Source organism: Pongo pygmaeus, chromosome 7 (assembly GCF_028885625.2).
Source record: "Pongo pygmaeus isolate AG05252 chromosome 7, NHGRI_mPonPyg2-v2.0_pri, whole genome shotgun sequence".
Taxonomy (NCBI): domain Eukaryota; kingdom Metazoa; phylum Chordata; class Mammalia; order Primates; family Hominidae; genus Pongo; species Pongo pygmaeus.
In genome coordinates this window covers 93960450-93983433 of record NC_072380.2, presented here as the reverse complement: position 1 = coordinate 93983433, position 22984 = coordinate 93960450, and the positions used below count along the sequence as shown (strand labels likewise).

The following is a 22984-nucleotide window of genomic DNA, read 5'->3' as shown; positions in this document are numbered from 1 at the left end:
CACAGAGTAGCTCACGACATGGAAGCTGACATCTCCTAGAGCAGGTGGCACAGGAAGGGAGAAACAGTGAACCAGATGCAAATTAGAGGGGCATTTTGTGAACTAGTCTCCAAAGTTTTGTATACTGTCACTTATGCTTTATTGGTTAGAAACAAGTATCTGTGCATAGCTCACACTCAAGGAAGGGATATTAGGCTCCACCTCTTGACGGGAGGAGAGTATTAGAGAGTGACTTTTTTTTTTTTTTTCTTAGACGGAGACACGCTCTGTCAGGCAGGCTGGAGTGCAGTGGCGTGATCTCGCCTCACTGCAACCTCCACCTCCCAGGTTCAAGTGATTCTCCTGCCTCAGCCTCCTGAGTAGCTGGGATTACAGGCATGCGCCACCATGCCTGGCTTATTTTTGTATTTTTAATAGAGACAGGATTTCACCATGTTGGTCAGGCTGGTCTTGAACTCCTGACCTCATGATCCGCCCACCTTGGCCTCCCAAAGTGTTGGGATTACAGACCTGAGCCACCACACCTGGCCCCTATTTTTAAAATCATTACATTTCCTTAATGATTTCTCATCTGCCACAAATGTGTGTGGACACGCACCTTACCCTAGTATAACATCTTAGAATTTGAATTTTGAAATTTTTCACATCGCTTTGTTCTGGGGGAAATAAATTAAAGCTTCCTTACATTTATCAGTCTTTACCTGAAGGAAGAAGAAGCAACAATAGAAAAGTGTAGGGTACAGACTTTTGCTTTTTTTTTTTTTTTTTTTTTTCCTGAGACAGAGTCTCTTCAGTTACCCAGGCTGGAGTGCAGTGGCGCGATCTCGGCTCACTGCAACCTCCGCCTCCCAGGCTAAAGCCATTCTCCTGCCTCAGCCTTCCAAGTTGCTGGGATTACAGGCGCCTGCCACCATGCCCAGCTAATTTTTGTATTTTTAATAGAGATGGGGTTTCACCACATTGGCCAGGCTGGTCTTGAACTCCTGACTTAGGTGATCCGCCCTCCCCGGCCTCCCAAAGTGCTAGGATTACAGGCGTGAACCTCCACACCCAGCCTGCTATGTTTTATAATACTCTGTGTACCTAAGGACATGTTATGATTTGGAAATTGTTGAAATCAATGTAAAGATTAAGAGTTTGTCCTACTTGCTTTTAGTTTCATTGGTGAGGAATCTGTGGCAGCTGGGGAAAAAAGTATCTTAACTGACAACCCCACATGGATCATTGACCCTATTGATGGAACAACTAACTTTGTACATAGGTATGTTTTAAAATTTCTAATATAATTACTCTTTGCATATTAACTGGATTGACCTATAGATACTCTGTTTAGGAGCATGTACACTTTAGAAAATTGTATACTTTGTTTATGCTTCTTTATTCTAATAAAGTGTATATAAAATATAATAGTGGAGCAAAATGTATTATGCAGACTTATCAGATATGGAGGAGGTAAAGAAATATTAATGTGATCTTGTCCTGTGGTGCCAAGTGCCCCGTTCACCATTCTTTTTCCCACTGTTGGCGCTATCTAACAAGGGAAGCAAACAACATGGCTGCTTTGAGAGTGGGAAGGGCACTTTGCACTGCATGCCATTTTCTGTTCTTTGAGTGGCACATACCGTAGATCTATATGGATCTACTAATATGCATCTATTAGTAGTAACTATGTAAAAATATGTTTTGTTTTTTTTTTTTGAGATGGAGTTTCCCTCTTGTTGGCCAGGCTGGGATGCAGTGGCGCAGTCTCGGCTCACTGCAACCTCCACCTCCTGGGTTCAAGCGATTCTTCTGCCTCAGCCTCCCAAGTAGGTGGGATTACAGGCACCTGCCACCACGCCCGACTAATTTTTGTATTTTTAGTAGAGGCAGGGTTTCACCATGTTGGCCAGGCCGGTCTTGAACTCCTGACCTCAGGTGATCCACCTGCCTCAACCTCCCAAAGTGCTGGGGTTACAGGCGTGAACCACTGCACCTGGCCAAAGATAAGTTTTCAAAAAATAAAAATAAATTTAAAAAATCATAAACTGACTATGTTAAAAAGATTGTATTTTAGTAAAACTAATGAAGTCACTCTTGGGGAATGCTGTTGATATAGAATGAGTTCAGTCCAGGAGAAAAAACAGGGTTAAAAAGTGCAGAGGAGGCCCCTCCCCTCGGCCCTTAGGGTGATGGGAATGGGGATGGGGCTGGGGTTGGGGCTGGGGCTGGGGCTGGGGCTGGCAGAAAAAAAAAAAAAAATTGCATGGGTGTTAGGATCAATAGACTTGCATTTTGGTGCTTTTTTACTGGCTTTTTCACCTTAGGCAAGTTAGTTAACTTTTCTAGGCCACAATATTAAAAAACATTTATAAAAAGGCCGTATTAATAGCACTTGCCTCATAGAATTGTAACTCAACTCTATGAGTAGTACATTCACGTAAGAACTTAGTATAGTGCCGACACAGAGTAAGTATATGATATTACTAGAAGAAAGCCTGATGGAATTGCCCATGAGAGTTAAAATTAGTAGCTGCTTCTGGTGGGATTACATATAGATGTCATATTTGAAGTTCCCATGTAGTCATACACATCTGTACTATATATACAGTCCTTGAAATCTACAAACCTAAGGTTTAGAATCTATATGTGATAGACTGTTATATCTTTTAAATGTGGAAAGATGATAATATTTTCACAGAAGAGAAGACTGTACAATACAGTGTGTATAGTATCTTATTTTTGTTAAAAAACTTTCTTACATATTTAAAAGTTTGTATTTTCAACAGCTTTAGCTTCAATAGTTGAATGTTGATCTTGTCTGTTTCCTTGATCTTAATTCTCTTGTGAGTCAGCAGTTACAACCTGTGTTCAGACTGTCATGCAGCTATGGAAAAATTTTGGCTCAAAGTCTACTTTTCAGAGGCCAAGCCTAAAGTTTGCTGTTGGAGTAGAGACAAGTAACAGCCATTTATTTTGTCCAGTGCAGTATTTGTGTTTATCACGGTCTAGGACATAGGAAAAAAAAATCACAGGCCGGGCGTGGTGGCTCATGCCTGTAATCCCAGCACTTTGGGAGGCCAAGGTGGGTGGATCACCTGAGGTCGGAAGTTTAAGACCAGCCTGACCAACATGGAGAAACCCCGTCTCTACTAAAAATACAAAATTAGCCGGGTGTGGTGGCACGTGCTTGTAATCCCAGCTACTTGGGAGGCTGAGGCAGGAGAATCACTTGAACCTGGGAGGTGGAGGTTGCAGTGAGCTGAGATCATGCCACTGCACTCCAGCCTGGGCAACAACAGCTAAGCTTCGTCTCCAAAAAAAAAAAGGAAAAAATCACTAAAATATATGCTTTTTAACCAAATCGATTTAAAAGTTTTTACAGTTTTCTTTTTTAACCAAATTGATTTAAAAGTTTTTACATTTTGGCTTTTTTTTAAAGGGGGACAGCGTCTCTGTCACCCAGGCTGGCGTGCAGTGGCATGATTACGGCTCACTGCAGCATTGACCTTCTGGGCTCAAGGGATCCTTCTGTCTCAGTCTACCCGGGAAGCTTGGACTATAGGCGTGCACCACCACACTCAGATAATTTTGTGTTTTTTTTTTGTAGAAACAAGATCTCACCATGTTGCCCAGCCAGGCTGGCCTCGAACTCCTGGGTTCGAGTAATCTTCCTGCTTTGGCCTCCTAAATTAGTGCTGGGAGGAGTGAGCTGCTGTGCGTGGCCATGAAAAAATATTTTTACATAGCTACTATATTCATAGAATTTGACCTTCAAAAGATAGAAAACGCAGTGCAAAATGCCCTTCACACTTCCGTTTCTGGTTTCCCAGGATCCATCTCTGGAGATGACCATTGTTATGAGTTTCTTGTGAATCCTTTCAGAGATGTTTCATGCCTATAGAAGCATCCTGTGTGAACGTGTGTGTTGGCGGGGGAGGATGTGTGTGTATAATACCTCCACTTTATCTATTTACAAAGGGTTGTATACCATACAAACTGTTTTGCATCTTAGATTTTGTGGGGAGTGGAGATGAGACTTTTTATAGGAAAAATTTTAAGAACACTTATATTATGAAAAGATTAATTTTATTAACAAAAGTTCTATGTTGGTTAATTTGTGTTTTGTCCTTTTTTTTTAAAAAAAGATTTCCTTTTGTAGCTGTTTCAATTGGCTTTGCTGTAAATAAAAAGGTATGATTTTTTAAACGTATAGTTGATTATATGCCTTGCTCTCATATTCTGAGAAAAAGTAAATGTGTTTTCATAATTCAGGTTTGTCTGTATATTTGATTATATAACTGCATTATTTTGAATATAAGCTACAGGACTATTAGAATTTTCATGATACATTTCCATTGAATAAAATTTAATGTACTCTGAGAAGCAGGAGTTGTAAGAAGGAAATACACACAAGTAACTGAAATACAACTCAGTATTTAGTAACCATTATATGTGTGATAGAATCAGATGGGATAGAAGTTGATATGTGATCTAAAATGCTTCGTGGAAGAGGTGAGATTTGAGCTGGGAATGCTTTAGTAGGTGTTAGTGAAGAAATACATTTAGAAACCAGCAAGTAGCAGGGGCCAAAGCATGGTTGGAAAATACAGACTCTCTTTAGGAACCTACACATAGTTCAAGTTGTCTTATGTCTAAATACTTATATCTAAAGCCTAGCAGAATAAAACACATAGCTATAGCATTTCCTTGCTGTTTGGCTGCTTAATTGGTCAAACAGTAAAGGATGGTTACTAACATTTTACCTACCTATCTTCAAGGAACTTTTGATATATAAGATCAACATGTATAAAAGCAGTTATAACATTTCTGAACATAAAACACATATTGGACAAATGATAGCTTAGCCCCAGGGTTGTATTAATTAATGAGAATGTCCAGAAGAAGCTGCATGAGTATTCAGAATATAATCAGCTCTGGGCTGTGTGCTGGCCCTGCCATTGAACTCAACAGCTCAGCACAAAGTTAGATGTGTGAACAGGTAAAGATGATATGTGGTGGAACTGTGAAAAAAACTATGGGAACACAGGATGTCACCAATTCTGCTGAGAGTGGGTTGGGAAAATCTTCATAACAGCAGGGGTCTTAGAAGTTCGTCATGTGTTGGCCCTTAGAAAACTAGGGGTTTCCAGATTGGCGGGTGTGGAGGGGTTGGTGGGAAGAGGAAAGCGTTTTAATCAGAAAGAACAGCTTGGAGAAATTGAAGACCATGATATGTGTGGGGAATGGTGAGATGTTCATGGAGAGGGAAGCACTGCAAGTGGCCAGGAGTTAGTTTGGCCTTACTGTGAGGCCCTGTGGCCAGTCCATGCAAGAAAATTTAGTTTGTGTTTCTAGGTAGTTGGGAACCAGTAGAGGTTTTGAAGTGGAAAGTGACAGATAATTCTAGCAATGTAGAGATTATACTGGGGTGTGGGTGATTCTGAACTAAGTAGAGGCAGTGAGAATAGCCAAGGAAATGCCGAAATTGGAAAGTGTTTTTGAGATTAAATTTGAAGGAGATTTATGGGGAAGGAATGGGAGGTGATCAGGCAATGAGTGATTTTGTCTTTGAAATTCTGCAAGACTAGGTTTGGAGCCGTAGGTTCTTCCCCCGATTATGAGGTTGATGGGAGCCAAAATGAATTTGTGGACTGTAAAAAACCAACCTGTGTGAATATGGAGAGCTAAAAGGGAAATGGAAGCAATGGGAGAAGGAAGAAAAAAGCCTGAGGTGCCTAACTTTTCAGGGTGAGGCAGAAAAGAATGTTCTAAAATCATAACTGAGACAAATTAGTAGGTGAGGTAGAACTAAGAATAATGCTGGGAGCATGGAGGTAGTGAATTAAGTATTGAATAAGTGTTGAGCCAGGAGACTCCGATTCTTCAGACAAGAAATTTGAGGCAACAAACAAAGTTTGTTGATATTCTCTTTGTGGGACTTTCAGAAGAATGAGTGATCAGGGCAGAAGCCACATTGTAATATATTAAGAGGAGAATAGGAGATGCAAAGTTACTCATTGGCAATGAAGGGGAAAGGATAGAATAACATTTCAAAGGTTTTGTAAGGAGGAGAGAAACTTAATGAGAAGGTATAAGAAGAAAAATCCAAGAGATGAGGGAATCAGCTGATGGAGCAGTTTTTCAGAGAATGTATGTGAAGGTAGGAGTCCTAACACCGGAGAAGCGTTCACTTAGAAAATAGGAAAGCCCTGTCTTCCGAGGCAGGAGGGAGAGAGGTAAGGTGGCGGACTTGGATGGGAGGAGAGTCAAGGATATCAGTTCTGGTGACCTCTTTCTCTTGATTAGTCTGGAAATTAACATTTTAAGTATCCCACAGTTTAGCCATTTCAGTCCGTTGTTACTAGTCAGTATACCAGATTGTCTTGTTATTTTCTTAGAAAAAAGTGTATGAAACATACTTAGGTTTGGTAAAGGAAACTTGTTTTCCTCTGCAGATAGAATTTGGAGTTGTGTATAGTTGTGTGGAAGGCAAGATGTACACTGCCAGAAAAGGAAAAGGTGCCTTTTGTAATGGTCAAAAACTACAAGTTTCACAACAAGAAGGTAGGATTAATTCCAATTTTTGATGCTATTCATATTGTGTACTCAATATTTTATTGTTTTTTAATATTCACCTATGGAATTCTCCAAGTGTTAACTGATTCATAAATTGTGTTTATTATCTCTTTATTCTTTTTGACTTCAGTTTTGAATGTGGAGTGGAAGTAGGGAAAGAAATGTAATTGAGCAAACACTTCAGGCTCAGCATTATATTTTGTGATAGAGGTAGGAAGATGATTAAGACTGGCTTCCTATTGTGAACCCAAAATATCTGAGACAGGTCTCAGTCAGTTTAGAAGTTTATTTTGCCGAAGTTAAGGATGCACTCGTGACACAGCCTCAGGAGGTCCTGACAACATGTGCCCAAGGTGGTTGGGGTACAGCTTGCTTTTATACATTTTAGGGAGTCATGAAACATCAATATGTGTAAGATGTACATAAAGGCAGGACAACTAGAAGTGGGGAATGGGGCAGTGTTCAGGTTATAGGTAGATACAAGACAAATGATTATATTCTTTGACGTCCATAATCAGCCTTTAAATACACAATTGAGTCTGGCTCAGTGAATCTGCATTTTTACATAAACAATAGGGCAGACGAAGCAATCAGATATGAATTTGTCTCAGGTGAGCAGAGGGATGACTTTCTCTCCCACACCTGTGAAGATAAGCTATCGGTCTACATTGCCAGGGCAAAATTCAGCCAGAACTGTTTTCGGGTAAAGATCTTGAGGTCCACAAGGAATTTCCTTGTGGGCAAATTGTAAGGGAGGTATGTAGCTCTTTTGTCTTTGTAGGTGTCTTATTTAGGAATTAAATGGGAGGGAGGTTTGCCTGACATAGTTCCCAGCTTGACTTTTCCCTTGGCTTAGTGTTTTTTGGGTCCTCAGATTTATTTTCCTTTCACACTGCCCTTGTGGAGTTCATGGTTTATGTTTTATCTACTGCATCTAAAATTCTTTGTAGAATTCCTCTGATCTGATGCCCCAGGACCAATTACTACAAAGTAAATGGGGGAAAAAAAAGCCCATTAAAGCTGGCAATCACTGAAAATGAGACATATATATTTTTATAAGCCGAATGGCAATTTAAGTTCTTCCTTCTCTATTAAAACTGTTGGCCTAAAAAAAGGAAGCGCAGGCAAAATTAACAGAGAGTTTATTTGGGCCAAAGTTGAGGACTGCAGCCCAGGACATACTTCTAGATTGCCTTGGAGAGTGCTCCAGAGAACTTAGCAGAGGCTCAGGTTTTTAAAGAAGAAGGGACACACTGGGAGAGGGGATGATTAGAAAAGTTGTACTTCAGGAATTCTCATTTGTTTACAGAAATAACATTGCTTAGTGATTGGCTATACACTGTTGAATTATAGAGTGTATGGCATTTTATGGCTGCTTGGCATCAGTGAGTCTAGAGCCCCCCGTAGCAGGCGGCTTCAAGTGGTAATTATTTAACTCCAGGGGAGTGAGACTGTCTGCTGGTATATTTTAAATGCCTCTTCGGGCTTGATAATTTAAAGGTACTGGCATTCTGCAGATTAAAACTTTGCTTTTTCTTTCTCACAGCTTATTGAAGTTTTGAGTTACTGTTCTTCCATAAACCACATCAAACATTTTCCACAGTTTGCACATTGAAATTCTTTTCAGTGCAGCAAGAACTTAGAGGTACTTGCAAAATAATTTGAGTTTAGAATCTTTCTAGACTTTTATACTTTTTCCCCTCAAACACTTAATTTAAGAGCAGATTTTTAGGCTCTTTCCTTTTTATTAAAATCTAAGACCCCATGAAATGGAGGATGCATTCTTATTTTTCTAGATGTCATCATGTGAGAAAATACAAATCTTAGACCGAAGGAATATGATAGCTTTCATAGAAACGACTCTTTTCCTTTGCATAGTCATTCTTCACTTTACAAAGTATTAAATTATGTAAATTCCTGCCCCCCCCCCCCCCCCCCGTCACCGAGACAGAGTCTTGCTCTGTTGCCCAGGCTGGAGTGCAGTGGCGTGATCTCGGATCACTGCAACCTCCACCTCCCAGGTTTAAGCTATTCTCCTGCCTCAGCCTCCTGAGTAGCTGGGATTACAAGCGTGTGCCACCACGCCTGGCTAATTTTTGTATTTTTAGTAGAGACGGGGTTTCACCATGTTGGCCAGACTGGTCTCGAACTCCTGACCTCGTGATCTGCCTGCCTCCACCTCCCAAAGTGCTGGGATTACAGGTGTGAGCCACCATGCCCAGCCCTAAATTATGTAACTATTAAATGTAATACAGCAGTTACAGAAATGCTCAGATCAAACACAGCTGGTGAACGAACATACATCTCAATTGGTGGGAGGAGGTGGGATCTGGGGTGTTGGGTGTGTCCTGAGCTTCAAATGGAAAACCTTGGATAACCTGTCAGCCTTGTAAATGGATGTCAGAGAATTTTACTTTTGTTGTAAAAGTGAAATTTTTACTTTTACTGTAATTTGTTTTCTTTCACATCTGTACATAAATCCCTTATTGAATTTAGTCTCTCCTTTTTCCTTTTTAAGTATTTAAGACATTTGCTGTTTCCCACTAAGTATTATGTATGCAGGCAAATTGGTTACATTATGTACTTTTTCAGGAAGGGCATAAGCAGCTGGACTCTGATGCTTGTAAAAAGGATCACTTGGGGATAATTAATTTTATCAGTATTTTATTATTTAAATGCTTATAAAGAAACATGATAAAACAAGAAAGAGGGATACAAATGCCCTCTGCTGAATTACAAGTGTCAGATATTTTCTAGAATTCTAAATATTGAAACCTAACACTTTCTTTTTAGATATTACCAAATCTCTCTTGGTGACTGAGTTGGGCTCTTCCAGAACACCAGAGACTGTGAGAATTGTTCTTTCTAATATGGAAAAGCTTTTTTGCATTCCTGTTCATGGGTAAGCTCTTTACCATTATTCTCTCTCTCTCTCTTTGTATACATGTGTGTGTGCATACACACACCTTTTTTTTTCTGTACCATTTTAGAGTAAATTATGTACATCATGGTTTCTAAAGAATAGGGAGATTCTGTTCCATAACCATGAAACCATTGATTTCATAAATATACTTTTTATCTAATTTGTCATCCATATTCAGTTTTGTCAGTTAATCTGCTAATGTCCTTTATAGCATTTGCCTTCCAATAAAGTAGGATTCAGTCTAGAGTCAGCATTATTTTTAGGTGTCATGTCTCCTTAGCCTTCTTTGATCTGGAACATTTCCACAGCCTATGAAATTACTTCCTTTAAGTTTTCAAATTATTTGCATAGAAGTCTGTAAGATAGACTCATAATTATTTTCTGGCTTCTCTATGTCAGTGGTTATTTCCCCCTTGTCACTTATTTTGTCTATTTGTGCTTTTTTTCTTGTTCTTTTTTCTCAAAGAACCACGATTTTAATTTTAGCTGTTTTTTTCTTTTCTGCACTATTATTTTCATCTTTGTGCTTACTTTTGGTTTACTTTGTTTCCTTTTTGATTAGAAAATTTATTGTAATTTATGTTTATTGATGTAGGTATTTAGGCTATGAATTTCATCTGATCATTGTTTTCATTATATCCCATAAATACTTACTGTTTTCATTATAATTTTTTTCATAAATTCTGTAATTTGCTTGTATTTCCTCTTTTACTGGAGAGTTATATCCTTAAATTTTCACAAGGAGAGTCTGTCTTAGTCCATTTTCTGTTGCTCATAATACCTGAAACTGGGTAATGTATATGTATAAAGAAAAGGAGTTTATTTCTTTCAGTTATAGAGGCTCAGAAGTCCAAGGTCGAGGGGCTGCATCTGATGAGGGCCTTCTTGCTGGTGGGGATTCTTTGTAGAGTCTTGAGGCAGCACAGAATGTGACATGGTGGGGCTGAGCATGCTAGCTCAGGTCTCTATTCTTCTCCTTATAAAGCCACCGGTCCTAGTCCTATGATGACTCATTAATCTATTAACCCACGAGTGGATTAATCCATTCATGAGGGCATAGCCCTCTTAGAGACCCCACCTTTCAGTACTGCTAGATTGGAGATTAAGTTTCAACATGAGTTTTGGAGGGAACAAACATTCAAACCACAGCATTCCACCCCTGACACTCCCCAGATTTGTTTTTTTCCATACAAATACACTCATTCCATCCCCAGGGTCCCAAAGTCTTCACTTGTTCTATCACAAACTTAAAAGTTTAAAGTCCACAGTCTCATTTGTGAGCCTGTGAAATCAAAACAAGCTATCTGCTTCAAAGATACAATAGTGACGGCTGGGCGCGGTGGCTCATGCCTGTAATCCCAGCACTTTGGGAGGCCGAGGTGGGCAGATCACGAGGTCAAGAGATCCGTCCTGGCTAACGCGGTGAAACCCCGTCTCTACTAAAAATACAAAAAAATTAGCCAGGTGTGGTGGCGGGCGCCTGTAGTCCGAGCTACTCCAGAGGCTGAGGCAGGAGAATGGCGTGAACCCGGGAGGCGGAGCTTGCAGTGAGCCGAGATCGCGCCACTGCACTCCAGCCTGGGCGACAGAGCAAGACTCCATCTCAAAAAAAAAAAAAAAAAAAAAAAAAAGATACAGTAGTGACACAGGCATAAGACAGGTATTCCCATTCCAAAAGGGAAAATTAGGCAAAAAGAAAGAACAGGCCCTAGGCAAGTCCAGAATTCCAGCAGGGCAGACATGAAATCTTAAAGCTGAAGAATAATCACTTTTGACTGCATGTACCACCTCATGGAGACACGGGGGGTCGAGGGCTGGGTAAAGGCCTGTGGCAGCCCTGCCCCTGTGGCTTTGCAGGATACAGCCCATATGGCTACTGGCATGGGTTGGAGTCCAGTGCCTGAAGCTTTCCAAGGTGTACCTTGCATGCTGCTAGTGACTCCACAGTTCTGAGGCCCAGGTGGTGGTCCTGCTTTCATGGCTCCACTAGTTAGGCATTACCCTAGTAGGGACTCTTGTGGTGGCCTTACTTCCTGGGCTCTACTAGGCTTTACCTTGGTGGAGATTCTCAGCTACCACTAACCCCACAGTTCCACTGTGGCTCTGCCCTTGAGACAAGTCTCTTCCCGGGCTTCCAGGCTTCTGAGGACAATCTTTGAGGCCAAGTGGAGGCTGGAAAGCCTCCACAGCTCTTCCTTTATGCAAGCTTGCAGAATTGGTATCATACTGCTAACATTTACAACTTATACCTTGTAGAGATGTGGTATAAGCCACACCTAGGGTCACTTGACCTTGGCTGGGATGTAGGGAGCACGGTCTAGGGTGGCCCTGGGCAGCCAGCACTGGAGAGTATCCCAGGCCTGTTCCATGAAACCATTCTGCCCTCCTTTGGGCCTGTAAAGGGAGGGGCAGCCTTGAAGATCTCTTAAATGCCTCAGGTTCTTTCTTTCATTGTCTTTAGAAATAACACCTGGCTCCCTTGTAGCTGTGCTAATCTATTTAGCAAATGGTTCCTGGCTAACCCTTGGTTTCCTCCTTTGAACATACCTTTTCACTCTTTACTTGGCCAGGCCGAGAGTTTTCCAAATTTTTTTGCTCTGCTTCCTTTCTTTTTGGTTGGTTGGTTGGTTGTTTTGTTTTTTTGGAGATGGGTTCTCACTCTGTTGCCCAGGCTGGATTGCAGTGGTGCAATTATAGCTCACTCTAGCCTCAACCTCCTGGGCTCAAGCAGTCCTCCCACTTCAGCCTCCCAAGTAGCTGGGACCACAGGTTTGCATCACCACATCCAGTTAATTTTTATATTTTTGGTATTTTGTGTAGAAATTGGGTTTCGCCGTGCTGCCCAGGCTGATCTCCAATTCCTGGGCTCAAGCGATCTGCCCAAGTTGGCTTCCCAAAATGCTGGCATTATAGGTGTGAGCCACTGCATCTGGCCACTCTGCTTCCCCTTTAATTATAAATTTGTCTTTAAATTACTTCTTTGCTTGCAAATCTCAGCATAAATGGTCAAAAGTAACCATGCAGCTACTTCTATAATTTGTTTAGAAATTTTTTCTGCCAGATACCCTAATTCCTTACTCTCAAGTTTAGGCTTTCAAGAAACCCTGTCAGTCGGCTGGCTGCGGTGGCTCACTCTTGTAATCCCAGCACTTTGGGAGGCTGAGGCAGGTGGATCACGAGGTCAGGAGATCAAGACCATCCTCGCTAATACGGTGAAACCCTGTCTCTACTAAAAATACAAAAAATTAGCCAGGCATGGTGGCGGGCGCCTGTAGTCCCAGCTACTCCGAAGGCTGAGGCAGGAGAATGGCGTGAAACTGGGAGGCGGAGCTTGCAGTGAGCCGAGATAGTGCCACTGCACTCCAGCCTGGGTGACAGAGCGAGACTCTGTCTCAAAAAAAAAAAAAAAAGAAACCCTCAGTCATGGACACAGTTCAGACAAGTTCTTTGCCAGTTTATAACCAGGATGGCCTTTCCTCCAGGATCCGATACCTTGTTCCTCAGTTTTATCTGAGACCACATCAGAATACTGTTCCTATTTCTATCAGCATTCTGGTCAGAGCTACTTAACTCAATCTCTAAGGCATTCCAAACTTTCCCTGGCCTTGTCTTCTAAGCCCACACCAAAATCTCCCTTAATGCTTCATTCACGGAAATGCAGGCATTTTCTAGCCTGCTCCTCTGAATTCTTCTGTCTTCTACCTATTACCCATTTCAAAGCCGCTTCTATTTGTTATCAGCATCACCCCACCCTTAAACTATAAGCCATGAACCTAGAAGGCAAAGCCCTCATGACCTAATACCTCTTAAAAGGCCGCCACACCAGTACTGCCACAATGGGGATTAAGTTTCAACATGCGTTTTGGAGGGGACAAACATTCAACCGTAGCAGACATCTTTTTGGATTTTTAAAAATTTAATCTTTAATCTCTAGTTTTATTACATTATAACAATTCTGCTTTCTGAAACCTACTGATGGTTTCTTTGTGCCCTATTCTGTGAACAACTTTTGTAAGTTTCATATGCACTGAAAAATAGTATAATTCCCTATTTCCAGGGTATGACATTCAGTATATAGCCAAAAGATTTACCTAATTAATTTTTTTTATTTGCCCTGTCTTATACCGAGAGTCTCTGATGTATCAGTCTTTTATTATTAGTATGTTTCTCTGTATTTCTCCTTGCAACTCATTTATTTTATGTAGGTGGAAGCTGTGTTATTTGATGTTTATTCATAATAGTTACATACATAGTTTATTGTGTAATTTTTACGTATTCTTTGTCTTGTTTCATGTTTTTGTGCTTGAAATTTACTTTGACATCAGAATTGCAATTCCTGCTTTCTTTTTTTTTTTTTTTTTTTTTTGAGACAGAGTCTCCCTTTGTCACCCAGGCCGGAGTGCAGTGGCACAATCTCGGTTCACTGCAACCTGCGCCTCCCAGGTTCAAGCAGTTCTCCTGCCTCAGCCTCCCGAGTAGCTGGGATTACAGGTACGCACCACCATGCCTGGCTTTTGTATTTTTAGTAGAGACAGGGTTTCGCCACGTTGGCCAGGCTGGTCTGGAACTCCTGACCTGAAGTGATCCACCCACCTCTGCCTCCCAAAGTTCTGGGATTACAGGCGTGAGCCACTGTGCCCGGCCCCTGCTTTTTTATTTTTCCTGTTTGCCTGATAAATCTTTGTCTACCCTTTTATTTTTAGTCCTTTGAACCACTACATTTGAAGTGTGCCTGTTGTATACAGCGTTGCATGGAATTTCACTTTATAAGTCAATTTGAAAATCTTTTTCTTTTAACAGATAGGTTAGGCCTATTGATTTATTGATATGACTGCTTTTGTCTCAATTCTGTTGTATTATTGTGTGTTATAATTACTGTCTGTATGACGTTATAGTTACTGTGTTCATTTGATGTGCCTTCTCTGTCTCTTTTCAAATTTCTTTTTGTATTTATAAAGTTTACGTTTTATTCCAGCAGGTTTGTTTTGTAATAAAACTTTTATAGTACCTTTAATATTCTTTTCTTACTTAACTATTTACTATCTAGAATGTTTTGGCTTCGCCTATTGCCTATGTAACAGTCTCCCATTCCCCTTTTCTCTCTCTTTATCCCATTTTTAAAGTTGCATTCTGTCTGCTTTGCCAGAACATATTATATTTACATATTCTTCAACCCATGACCCCGCTTTTTGATCCTAGTTCTTCATTTGACATTATAAAATGCTCACAGTCCTTTTGTGAAGTGTCCCAGGCACCTTTTTAATTGGATGAACTTCGTCCTCTAAGTAGATTCCTTGGGGGAGGGCACATGTGCACAGTTTTCCCTGAGTTTGGGTATTTTCCAAAATACTTTTGTGTGGCCTTGAGACTTGAAGGACAGCTTGGCTGGATATAGTATCCTTAATGAAAGTATAAATTTCTTGAAAATGTTCTTTCACTGTTGCCTTGCTTTGTATATTGTTTTTGAGAAATCTGATGCAAATCTAATTTTTCTTGGCTTTTACATTATTTTATCTTTTAACTGGAAGCTGTTTTTTTCCCCCTTAATTTTTGGCTAACAGTTTTTAAAGGATATATCTTAGAATTGCTCATTTTGGGTCAGTTATCTGTTTCACTATATAGGTTCATGTCTTTTTAATTTCTGGGAAGTTTCCTTAAGATATAGTTTAAGTACTAGTGCACTTCTGTTATTTTTTTCTTTAAAGACACCAGTAGGAATGCTCCATCTCCTTTGTGTCTTCATTTCAGCCATTTTCTCTCTGTCTCTTTTTACTTCTTTTATTGCTTTTCCTAATTTCTCTTTATTAAGTTTTCTTTTCATCTGTTCTTTTATTGGCACCTTGTAATTTATTCTTCGTTCCTGACATAATTTTGTCTTTTATTTCCCCCCCATTTCTTTCCTGAGTTCAGTCATCTTGTTTTATGTATGTATTTTGGTCCATTTCTGCTCTTAGTTTCTATATTGCTGATGTGACATTTTTTTCAGTATTCACAAGTTTTTGTATGAAAATATTTAATTCGGATTGGATTGATATTCGTTTTATTCCCCTTCATTGTTGGTTTTGGGGGAGACACTTTACAGCAAAAAGGAAAAACAGAACCATTTTATTAACAGCGTCTGATGTTTTGCAGTAGTTTTGTGTGAATGTGGTCTACTTTTTTCTATTTTCACTTCGTTTTGTGATCAGGGTTCCTGCTTTCTGAATTTCTTATTTTGCCAGTTGTGCCCATCTGTGCGTTTTCTTTTATGAATACCTGCTGGTTGTAGATAGAGTTGGCTTGTCTTGTTTATCATTCATTTCTGCAGGATCCTTAAGTTTTCACTCTTAGTTCCTACTTTTCCTTCACTTGGTTCCAAGGAGTACCATCTCTGCTATCTTATCTGATTCTCCTTCAGAATCACAGCTTCTCTGAGGCTGCCTGGTCAGGTTCTGAGTGTTTTCTAGCCCCTTACCTGTAGCCAGGACTATGAATTACCAAGTGCTGATCTGTGCTCAGTGTTTTTGTTTTTGTGTTTATTGTCTCACTGACTCTTTTCTGAGGGTGGTTTTGTCTTTGTTCCCTGTGGGTCCTCTGCTTCTCCTTGTTCTTCCTCACAAAGTCTTTTTTGCCTTCTCTGCCCTACTCTGTGTATCTGCGGGCTTCCGGTGCTCTGTTAGAATTTATTTGTTTGTTTTTCTTCTACTTAGAGGTAGTTTGAGAGTTTGTGTTTCCTGATTTCTAGCTGAAGGAATGGGTCCTATGGGTTTTATTTGTCCTCCTGGTTGATTTCATTTTATTATTTTCCAGGAGGATATACAGGGAGTTTCAAAATCGGCATGCCATTATTATTCTCCAAATCTCAGAGTCCCTCTGTAATGACAGTTTAATAAATGAAGAAATTAAAAGGAAATATTTATCATTACTTTTATCCTTAAATCTTCAAGAAAAGGTAAAGGTTTGAGGTCCTTAACTTTAATATAGTTAATGCTATATATTATTTTTTTTTTTATTTTTTTTCTGAGATGAAGTCTAACTCTGTCGCCAGGCTGGAGTGCAATGGTGCAATCTTGGCTCACTGCAGCCTCCACCACCAGGGTTCAAGTGATTCTCCTGCCTCAGTCTCTGAAGTAGCTGGGACTACAGGTGCCCACCACCACGCCCGGCTAATTTTTTGTATTTTTAGTAGAGACGGGGTTTCACCATGTTAGCCAGGATGGTCTTAATCTCTTGACCTCGTGATTCACCCGCCTTGGCCTCCCAAAGTGCTAGGATTACAGGTGTGAGCCACCGCGCCCGGCCATTAAATAGTATTTGTTTGACCATAGTTGTTTATATGAAAAATCATAATAAAAATCCTTTATTGAAAAAATCTGGTGAATGTAAATAACAACAGATAATATTTTCACCACCTACTATTTCTATCTTTTTCTTTGTGAAAATATTATCAATGAGTTATAAGAGCCTTAGAACTGATCAAAGATCGTCTAATAATCCAGCCTTATTTTGTAGATGAGTTGACTGAGGTTCAAGTAGGTGATGTGGCTGCTTGAGATCACACAGCTGGATAGAAATAGGACTAGAATCCTGGCTCCCAGATCATTCCTCTTTCTTCAGTATTGGACTTCTCTTAGAAGTCAGACCCTTCAAAATATAGGTTGACCATGTACAAACTAATTATGCACTATGCATATGTGGTCTATATAGTAATGAGTAAAGTAAAAGAGAGCCTCTGTCAAATAGCTACAGAACCTCCCAGAATGATGCCCTTGAGAGAAGGGCAATAAACTTGCTGCTACGGTGTGCTGTCTTGAAGCAAGGACTTTAACCATGGGCTATAAAATGGTTATGTTACTCATAAACGAGTTGCAAGAGGTTTACAACTTTTAACCTTTAATTTTGCTGTTGACTGAAATAAAAACTAATTTTTACTTCAGGTTTTTTTCAAAAGTATAACCAGGAAAATATTACTAAGAAGTACTGACTTACTGATTGCTTTTATGATCTTTTGCATTCAGCTGATTCTTCAGTTTTGCAATGGGATTTCAGAATCACTTATACAAAACAATGAAACTAAAGAGAGTTATAATCTGAATGAATGCTTTAAATAAGCAGAAACAGTCTAATAGGTTCCTAAAAACCAACATTTATGAGGCAAAGTACGTTATTCTGGATCCATTTCGTTCGTTTAATTTTCAGGAATTCATGTAGATGAAATGCACTATGTATGGTATATGATATTTTCTGACATCATGGTTTAGAGAACAATTTCATCATAAAAATAGCTATTTTTATTATGGACATTTTATATGCTAGGCACTCTGCTAGGTGCTTTACAAATATTAGCTGTAGTCATTACTACATTTGTCTAAAGTAAATTGGAATCCTTATTTGATTACGTGACATGGGAGCAAACTCAAATCTTTGTGACATCAAACATAATCCTTTTTACAGTATACCATGTTAGCTGCATAGGCAGACCACAGCTGTATAGGAGGACCACATAAGATAGGATTCAGAACACATAGTGCAGAATCTACACCATAGTCTTAATTACCTGGTAGTTAAGCAATCTGTTTGGTAATCCTTTCATAGTATTTTCCATAAAAGAATATTCTCTTGCTGATTGTAAGACCATTTGCTTGAGATCCCATAGTGCTCATTAGAAGTGACGGAAGCACCGCTAGTAGATATCACTGTTGTTCGGCTAGCCTAGGATTCTATATCTGAATAGAATACCAGGGAATTAGTTATGAAAGACCTTGGTATTTGCATTCTATGATATGAGATATCACATATCACATATCTCATGGGAGAAGTGGGGAAATGCACTTTTCTTTATAACTGAAAAACTGTCACTAAAGTTAATTTGATTTTATCTGGGTAACAAATATCTGTGGAAATTTGGTGCACTTACTACTACTTTCTCAAATTTAATGTGCTTCAAAAACATATGATGGAAAACATGCCAAATCAATGACATCATGTTATTCTAATCCTTTTTAAAATTTCTTTGGTGTAAAGGATGTACTTAGGTGCAATTTTTTTTATTTTTATTTTTGAGATATAAGACAAATGCCACATTAGTCATCAGTTTTCCATGTTTTTAAATAAATAAACTGTGGAAGATCTCATTGAACAGAACTCACTCCCTTATTACCATCGCTTTAAACAGTTGCAGAAGGAATTTGTGTAAAAACCACTTGAAAGTAACTTGTAGACATGATGATGTTTGTCTTCTAAATACACATTTGAGCGTGTATGTCTTTAATAAAAGGGACATTGTCTAACATAGCCACAGTACAATGATAAAAGTAAGGGAATTAACATGGATACATAATCTAATATAAAGACTTTATTCAAATTTTGAAAATTTTAATCCAACGTCCAGTCTCGAGTCATGGATTGCATTTAGTAGTCATTTCTCATCTATTTCCTTTAATTTAGAACTTGCTTAGTCTTTGTCTTTTGTGATCTTGACATTTTTCAGAAGTATAGGCCAATTATTTTGTAGTCTGTCTCTTGAATTTGAATTTGTCTAGTTTCCTCATGATTATGTTTGGATCATGGATTTTTGGCAGGAATGCCACAAAAGTAATGTTCTGTCCTTCTCAGTGCATTTTATCAGGCACATTTCTTTTTGTCCCATTATGAGTGATATTAACTTGGATCACTTGGTAATGGTAGACCATTGTAAAGATGTTATTTTTCCATTGTACTTATTATGTATCTTGTGGAGAGACACTGACACTCTGTAAATATCAGACTTTCACCCATTAATTTTAACATTGATTCTTTACTGAATAAATTATTACTATAATTGCTATCCAGTGTATTCATATTCAACTTAACTTGTATTCAAGGAAGAGTTGCTATGAGAGGGCAAACCTGCAGTAATTTTCCAAGGCAGGCTTAGGTCTGTCCAGAGCCTGGCATGCTGTTGTTGCTTTAGGCACATGTATGACGCACACCCAGTTGAAAATGACCCATACCATGATATTTTACACCTCCTAGAGACTGTTTGCATTGTGGGTATGTGTATATGTGTGTAAAATAATATAAGCTTTAGTAGCTGGATTTAGACAAATATTAATATACTTGCATTTATTGTAGAATTAAGCATTATCTTTATTTTATATGAAAAATTATTGTTTTAATGTTTCTTACTAAATTATTGCTTTGTGAGGGTTTTGTGATTTATATAATATACGATGATAATTAGATTTATACATATTTTTATTTTACAATTAGATATCACCTCTTAAAATCTTTATCCTCTAGGTTGTTCCAAGTTTCTTCAATCAACACTTAAAGTGAAGTTAAGGAGGAATATTTTACTTGAAAGGATTATTTTTTCCAATTTTATTTCTAAATTCTATTTGTTAGGATCCGGAGTGTTGGAACAGCAGCTGTTAATATGTGCCTTGTGGCAACTGGCGGAGCAGATGCATATTATGAAATGGGAATTCACTGCTGGGATGTTGCAGGAGCTGGCATTATTGTTACTGAAGCTGGTGGCGTGCTAATGGATGTTACAGGTAAAATTATGGAGAGTGAAGCAGATCTCCACACATCTGTTGGACTTTTGTCCATATGTAGAATTTAAAAAACTTTTTGATATATGTTATACTGCAGCTTTTAAAGCAGAAACAAGCTGTATAATTGTGTGCAAAATCAAAATAAGCTTTAGGAGACAGAGGTAAGGATAAGAGGTAATGGTAATATGAGACTTACAATGATAAATGGCTAATCCTTTTCTAGTGTGAGTTTCAGGTACTCCTGAAAGGCTGTAGAAAAAGCATAGACCAAGTTTGTCCAACCTGCAATCCATGGGCCACATGTAGCTCAGGATGGCTTTGAATGTGGCCCAACACAACTTTGTAAGCCTTCTTAAGACATAATGAGTTTTTTGCGATTAAAAATTTTTTTTTTTAGCTCATCAGCCATCATTAGTGCTAGTGTATTTTATGTGTGGCCCAAGACCATTCTTATTCTTCCAGTGTGGCCCAGGGAAGCCAAAATATTGGACACCCTTGGCCTAGACAGTCACCGAGTCTGAGGCTTATACCCAGAGCTCTTTGAATGGTGACAGTGGTGATAGTTGATGATGGACTTCCTCTGCCATCACTTTGTGTTGAGACTAGAGAAGTTAAATAATTGCTTTCGACTGATGGTGAAAATTTTAAACTGAAGGGTGAATCTGGATTGAAAGAATTCACCAGTGATCTGGGAGAAAGGCAACAAAGAAATAAGGAAATGGGAAGGACAGTGGTATGAAAATGCATTGGATTCACATTTTCTGTCCATAGATTCTTAAACAATAAAGAGGTAATAAGAATGCACAAAAATAGAAATAGAGAAAATATGACATTTTCTAACTGGTATGACTTTATTATTTACTCAGAAATTATGCTTAGAAACTTAGTTATATATTGTCTGAGCTTATACGTTGTAGAAATGTAACAGAGTAGATTTTTGTTTAAGAAAACTGAAAGTATTAAAATGTTGTGACCGTAGTACGTATTGCTATACTTGTTTTATATGAATTATTTTTGTACCAGATAAAATTATTTTTCATACTTGTTTGCTTTTAGGCGGACCATTTGATTTGATGTCACGAAGAGTAATTGCTGCAAATAATAGAATATTAGCAGAAAGGATAGCCAAAGAAATTCAGGTTATACCTTTGCAACGAGACGATGAAGATTAATTACAGCAGCCTCATAGTCAATCCCAGTTGCTTTTCCCCGGATTTGGTGACTCATCAATGGATATGTGTTTTGGATGTATGATATGCTTGGTTTAAATTCTCTTTGTCCAGGTCAAAAATTGGGAACTTGTTTCTTATTTTACTGTGTGTAGCTTTGCAAGAATTGACATAATGTTTGTTTCACTGATTTAAAAAATTTTGCATGTAAGGATGTACTTTAGGAAACATACCCAGGAAGTACAGTTGATAAATATAACATCAACTGAAATAGTCAATTAGCAATTTTGTGTTTCTAAATATCTGTGGTCCCCTGAAATTTTGACTTACTATATAGGTGCAGAGACACCCACTTAGAACGTTAACTTTGGAGAAACATTTCTCTTTAGTTTCAAAAACCATATATAATTAAATTTGTAAGGATATACTGAGCACCCTAGGCCAACGTTTTTTTCTTCGCAGAGAACCTTTTTTGTTTTATTCTTCAGTGTTCATATAGCACCTGGCCCATTACATATCTAGGCAACTAAACAAACATTGTAAGAATGAATATTTTTAAGGTAGTAATTCCTAGTTACAATAGATACATAAAGTAATGAACTCAGCATTCTGTACTTTTGCTTCAGGTTTGAAGTAAAAATTATCTAGTTAAATTTTTTATATTTCATGTTACCATACCATTTCACATTACCATACCATCAGATAGCATTGCTTATTGTGGGCATTTCTGCAGTGAATACATTTTCCAAAACAGTTAAATTGTCTGTTTGGATTTGCTTTAAAGTCCTGTGTAAGAGAGAAGAAACTATTTCTTTAATAAAAAGCACTCTCATCAGATATCTGACATAATTAGATACAATATAACATTTTACTAAGTTCAGTATTCATGTTTTAAAGGTGTTTATACTGATTTGATTGTGCTGGAAAATATACTGTATTGTTAATATTGAACTACTTATTTTTCTCTTAGTCTTCTTATTTAATTAACTTCATTGCCACTGGATTCTCTTCGGCCTTTAAAAATATTTTTTAGTGGTCATTGCTCTGCAGAACTCAAAAAGAAAATTGTACTGGTTCATAGACATTTTTAAAGGGTTAATTTATTGTTCAGCCTTATCCCTTGTCATGTGAACAGACTACTAGACTTATTGTAGGTTCGTTTGAGCTTTGTGTTGTAAAATTAAAAGTGCTTCTATAAAGTTTTCAAGGTAGGGAGTGATTTTATTGTTGTGTATATCTAACATATTAAGTATGTGTGATACTAAGGTTTGAGTGCTATAAGTATTTGTACTGTTGATCACATGTACTTAAAACATCTGATACTGTATTCTAAGAGAGGTTGTTTTTGCAATTAAATTTATTTTAATAAGACAATCATGAATAAAACTTTAAATTAATTGATATTTTTATTATTATTACCATTATCATTATTATTATTTTTAGATTCAAGGTCTCGCTCTGTTGCCCAGGGTCTCACTCTGACTGTGCTGTGGTGCAGTCATAGCTCACTGTATCCTTAAATTCCTGGGCTCAAGTGATCCTCCTCTTTCAGTCTCCTGAGTAGCTGGGACTATAAGTTCATGCCACCATGCCCTACTAATGTTTTAATTTTATTTTTGTAAAGATGGGGTCTTCCTATGTTTTCCAGGCTCCTTGGCCTCCCAAAGTGCTGGGATTACAGATGTGAGCCACCGAGCCAGGCCATGATATTTACATTATTAAAGTTAATAGTTCAAACTACTTTTAGAGGCTTTGTTTTGTTTTTGTTTTTTGAAGACAGTGTCTTGCTCTTCTGCTCAAACAGGAATGCAGTGGCA

The 22984-nt window shown here is 38.4% G+C and overlaps 1 protein-coding gene across 7 annotated transcripts in view; it reads left to right on the top strand.

Moving 5' to 3' along the window:
* IMPA1 (inositol monophosphatase 1) overlaps nucleotides 1-22568 on the top strand; it is a 28149-nt gene extending 5581 nt beyond the window's left edge. For 6 of the 7 annotated variants that reach the window (XM_054498402.2, XM_054498399.2, XM_063668937.1 and 3 more), the window contains 6 exons: nucleotides 1157-1261; nucleotides 4128-4173; nucleotides 6438-6546; nucleotides 9352-9460; nucleotides 19847-19998; nucleotides 21055-22568. In XM_054498402.2, the coding sequence (XP_054354377.2) occupies nucleotides 1157-1261; nucleotides 4128-4173; nucleotides 6438-6546; nucleotides 9352-9460; nucleotides 19847-19998; nucleotides 21055-21170 (637 nt within the window). In that variant the 3' untranslated portion in view covers nucleotides 21171-22568. Of the gene's footprint in view, nucleotides 1-1156; nucleotides 1262-4127; nucleotides 4174-6437; nucleotides 6547-9351; nucleotides 9461-19846; nucleotides 19999-21054 lie in introns of those variants that run through there. The other variant, XM_063668936.1, reaches the window with a different exon arrangement.
* Nucleotides 22569-22984: the final 416 nt, after the last annotated feature.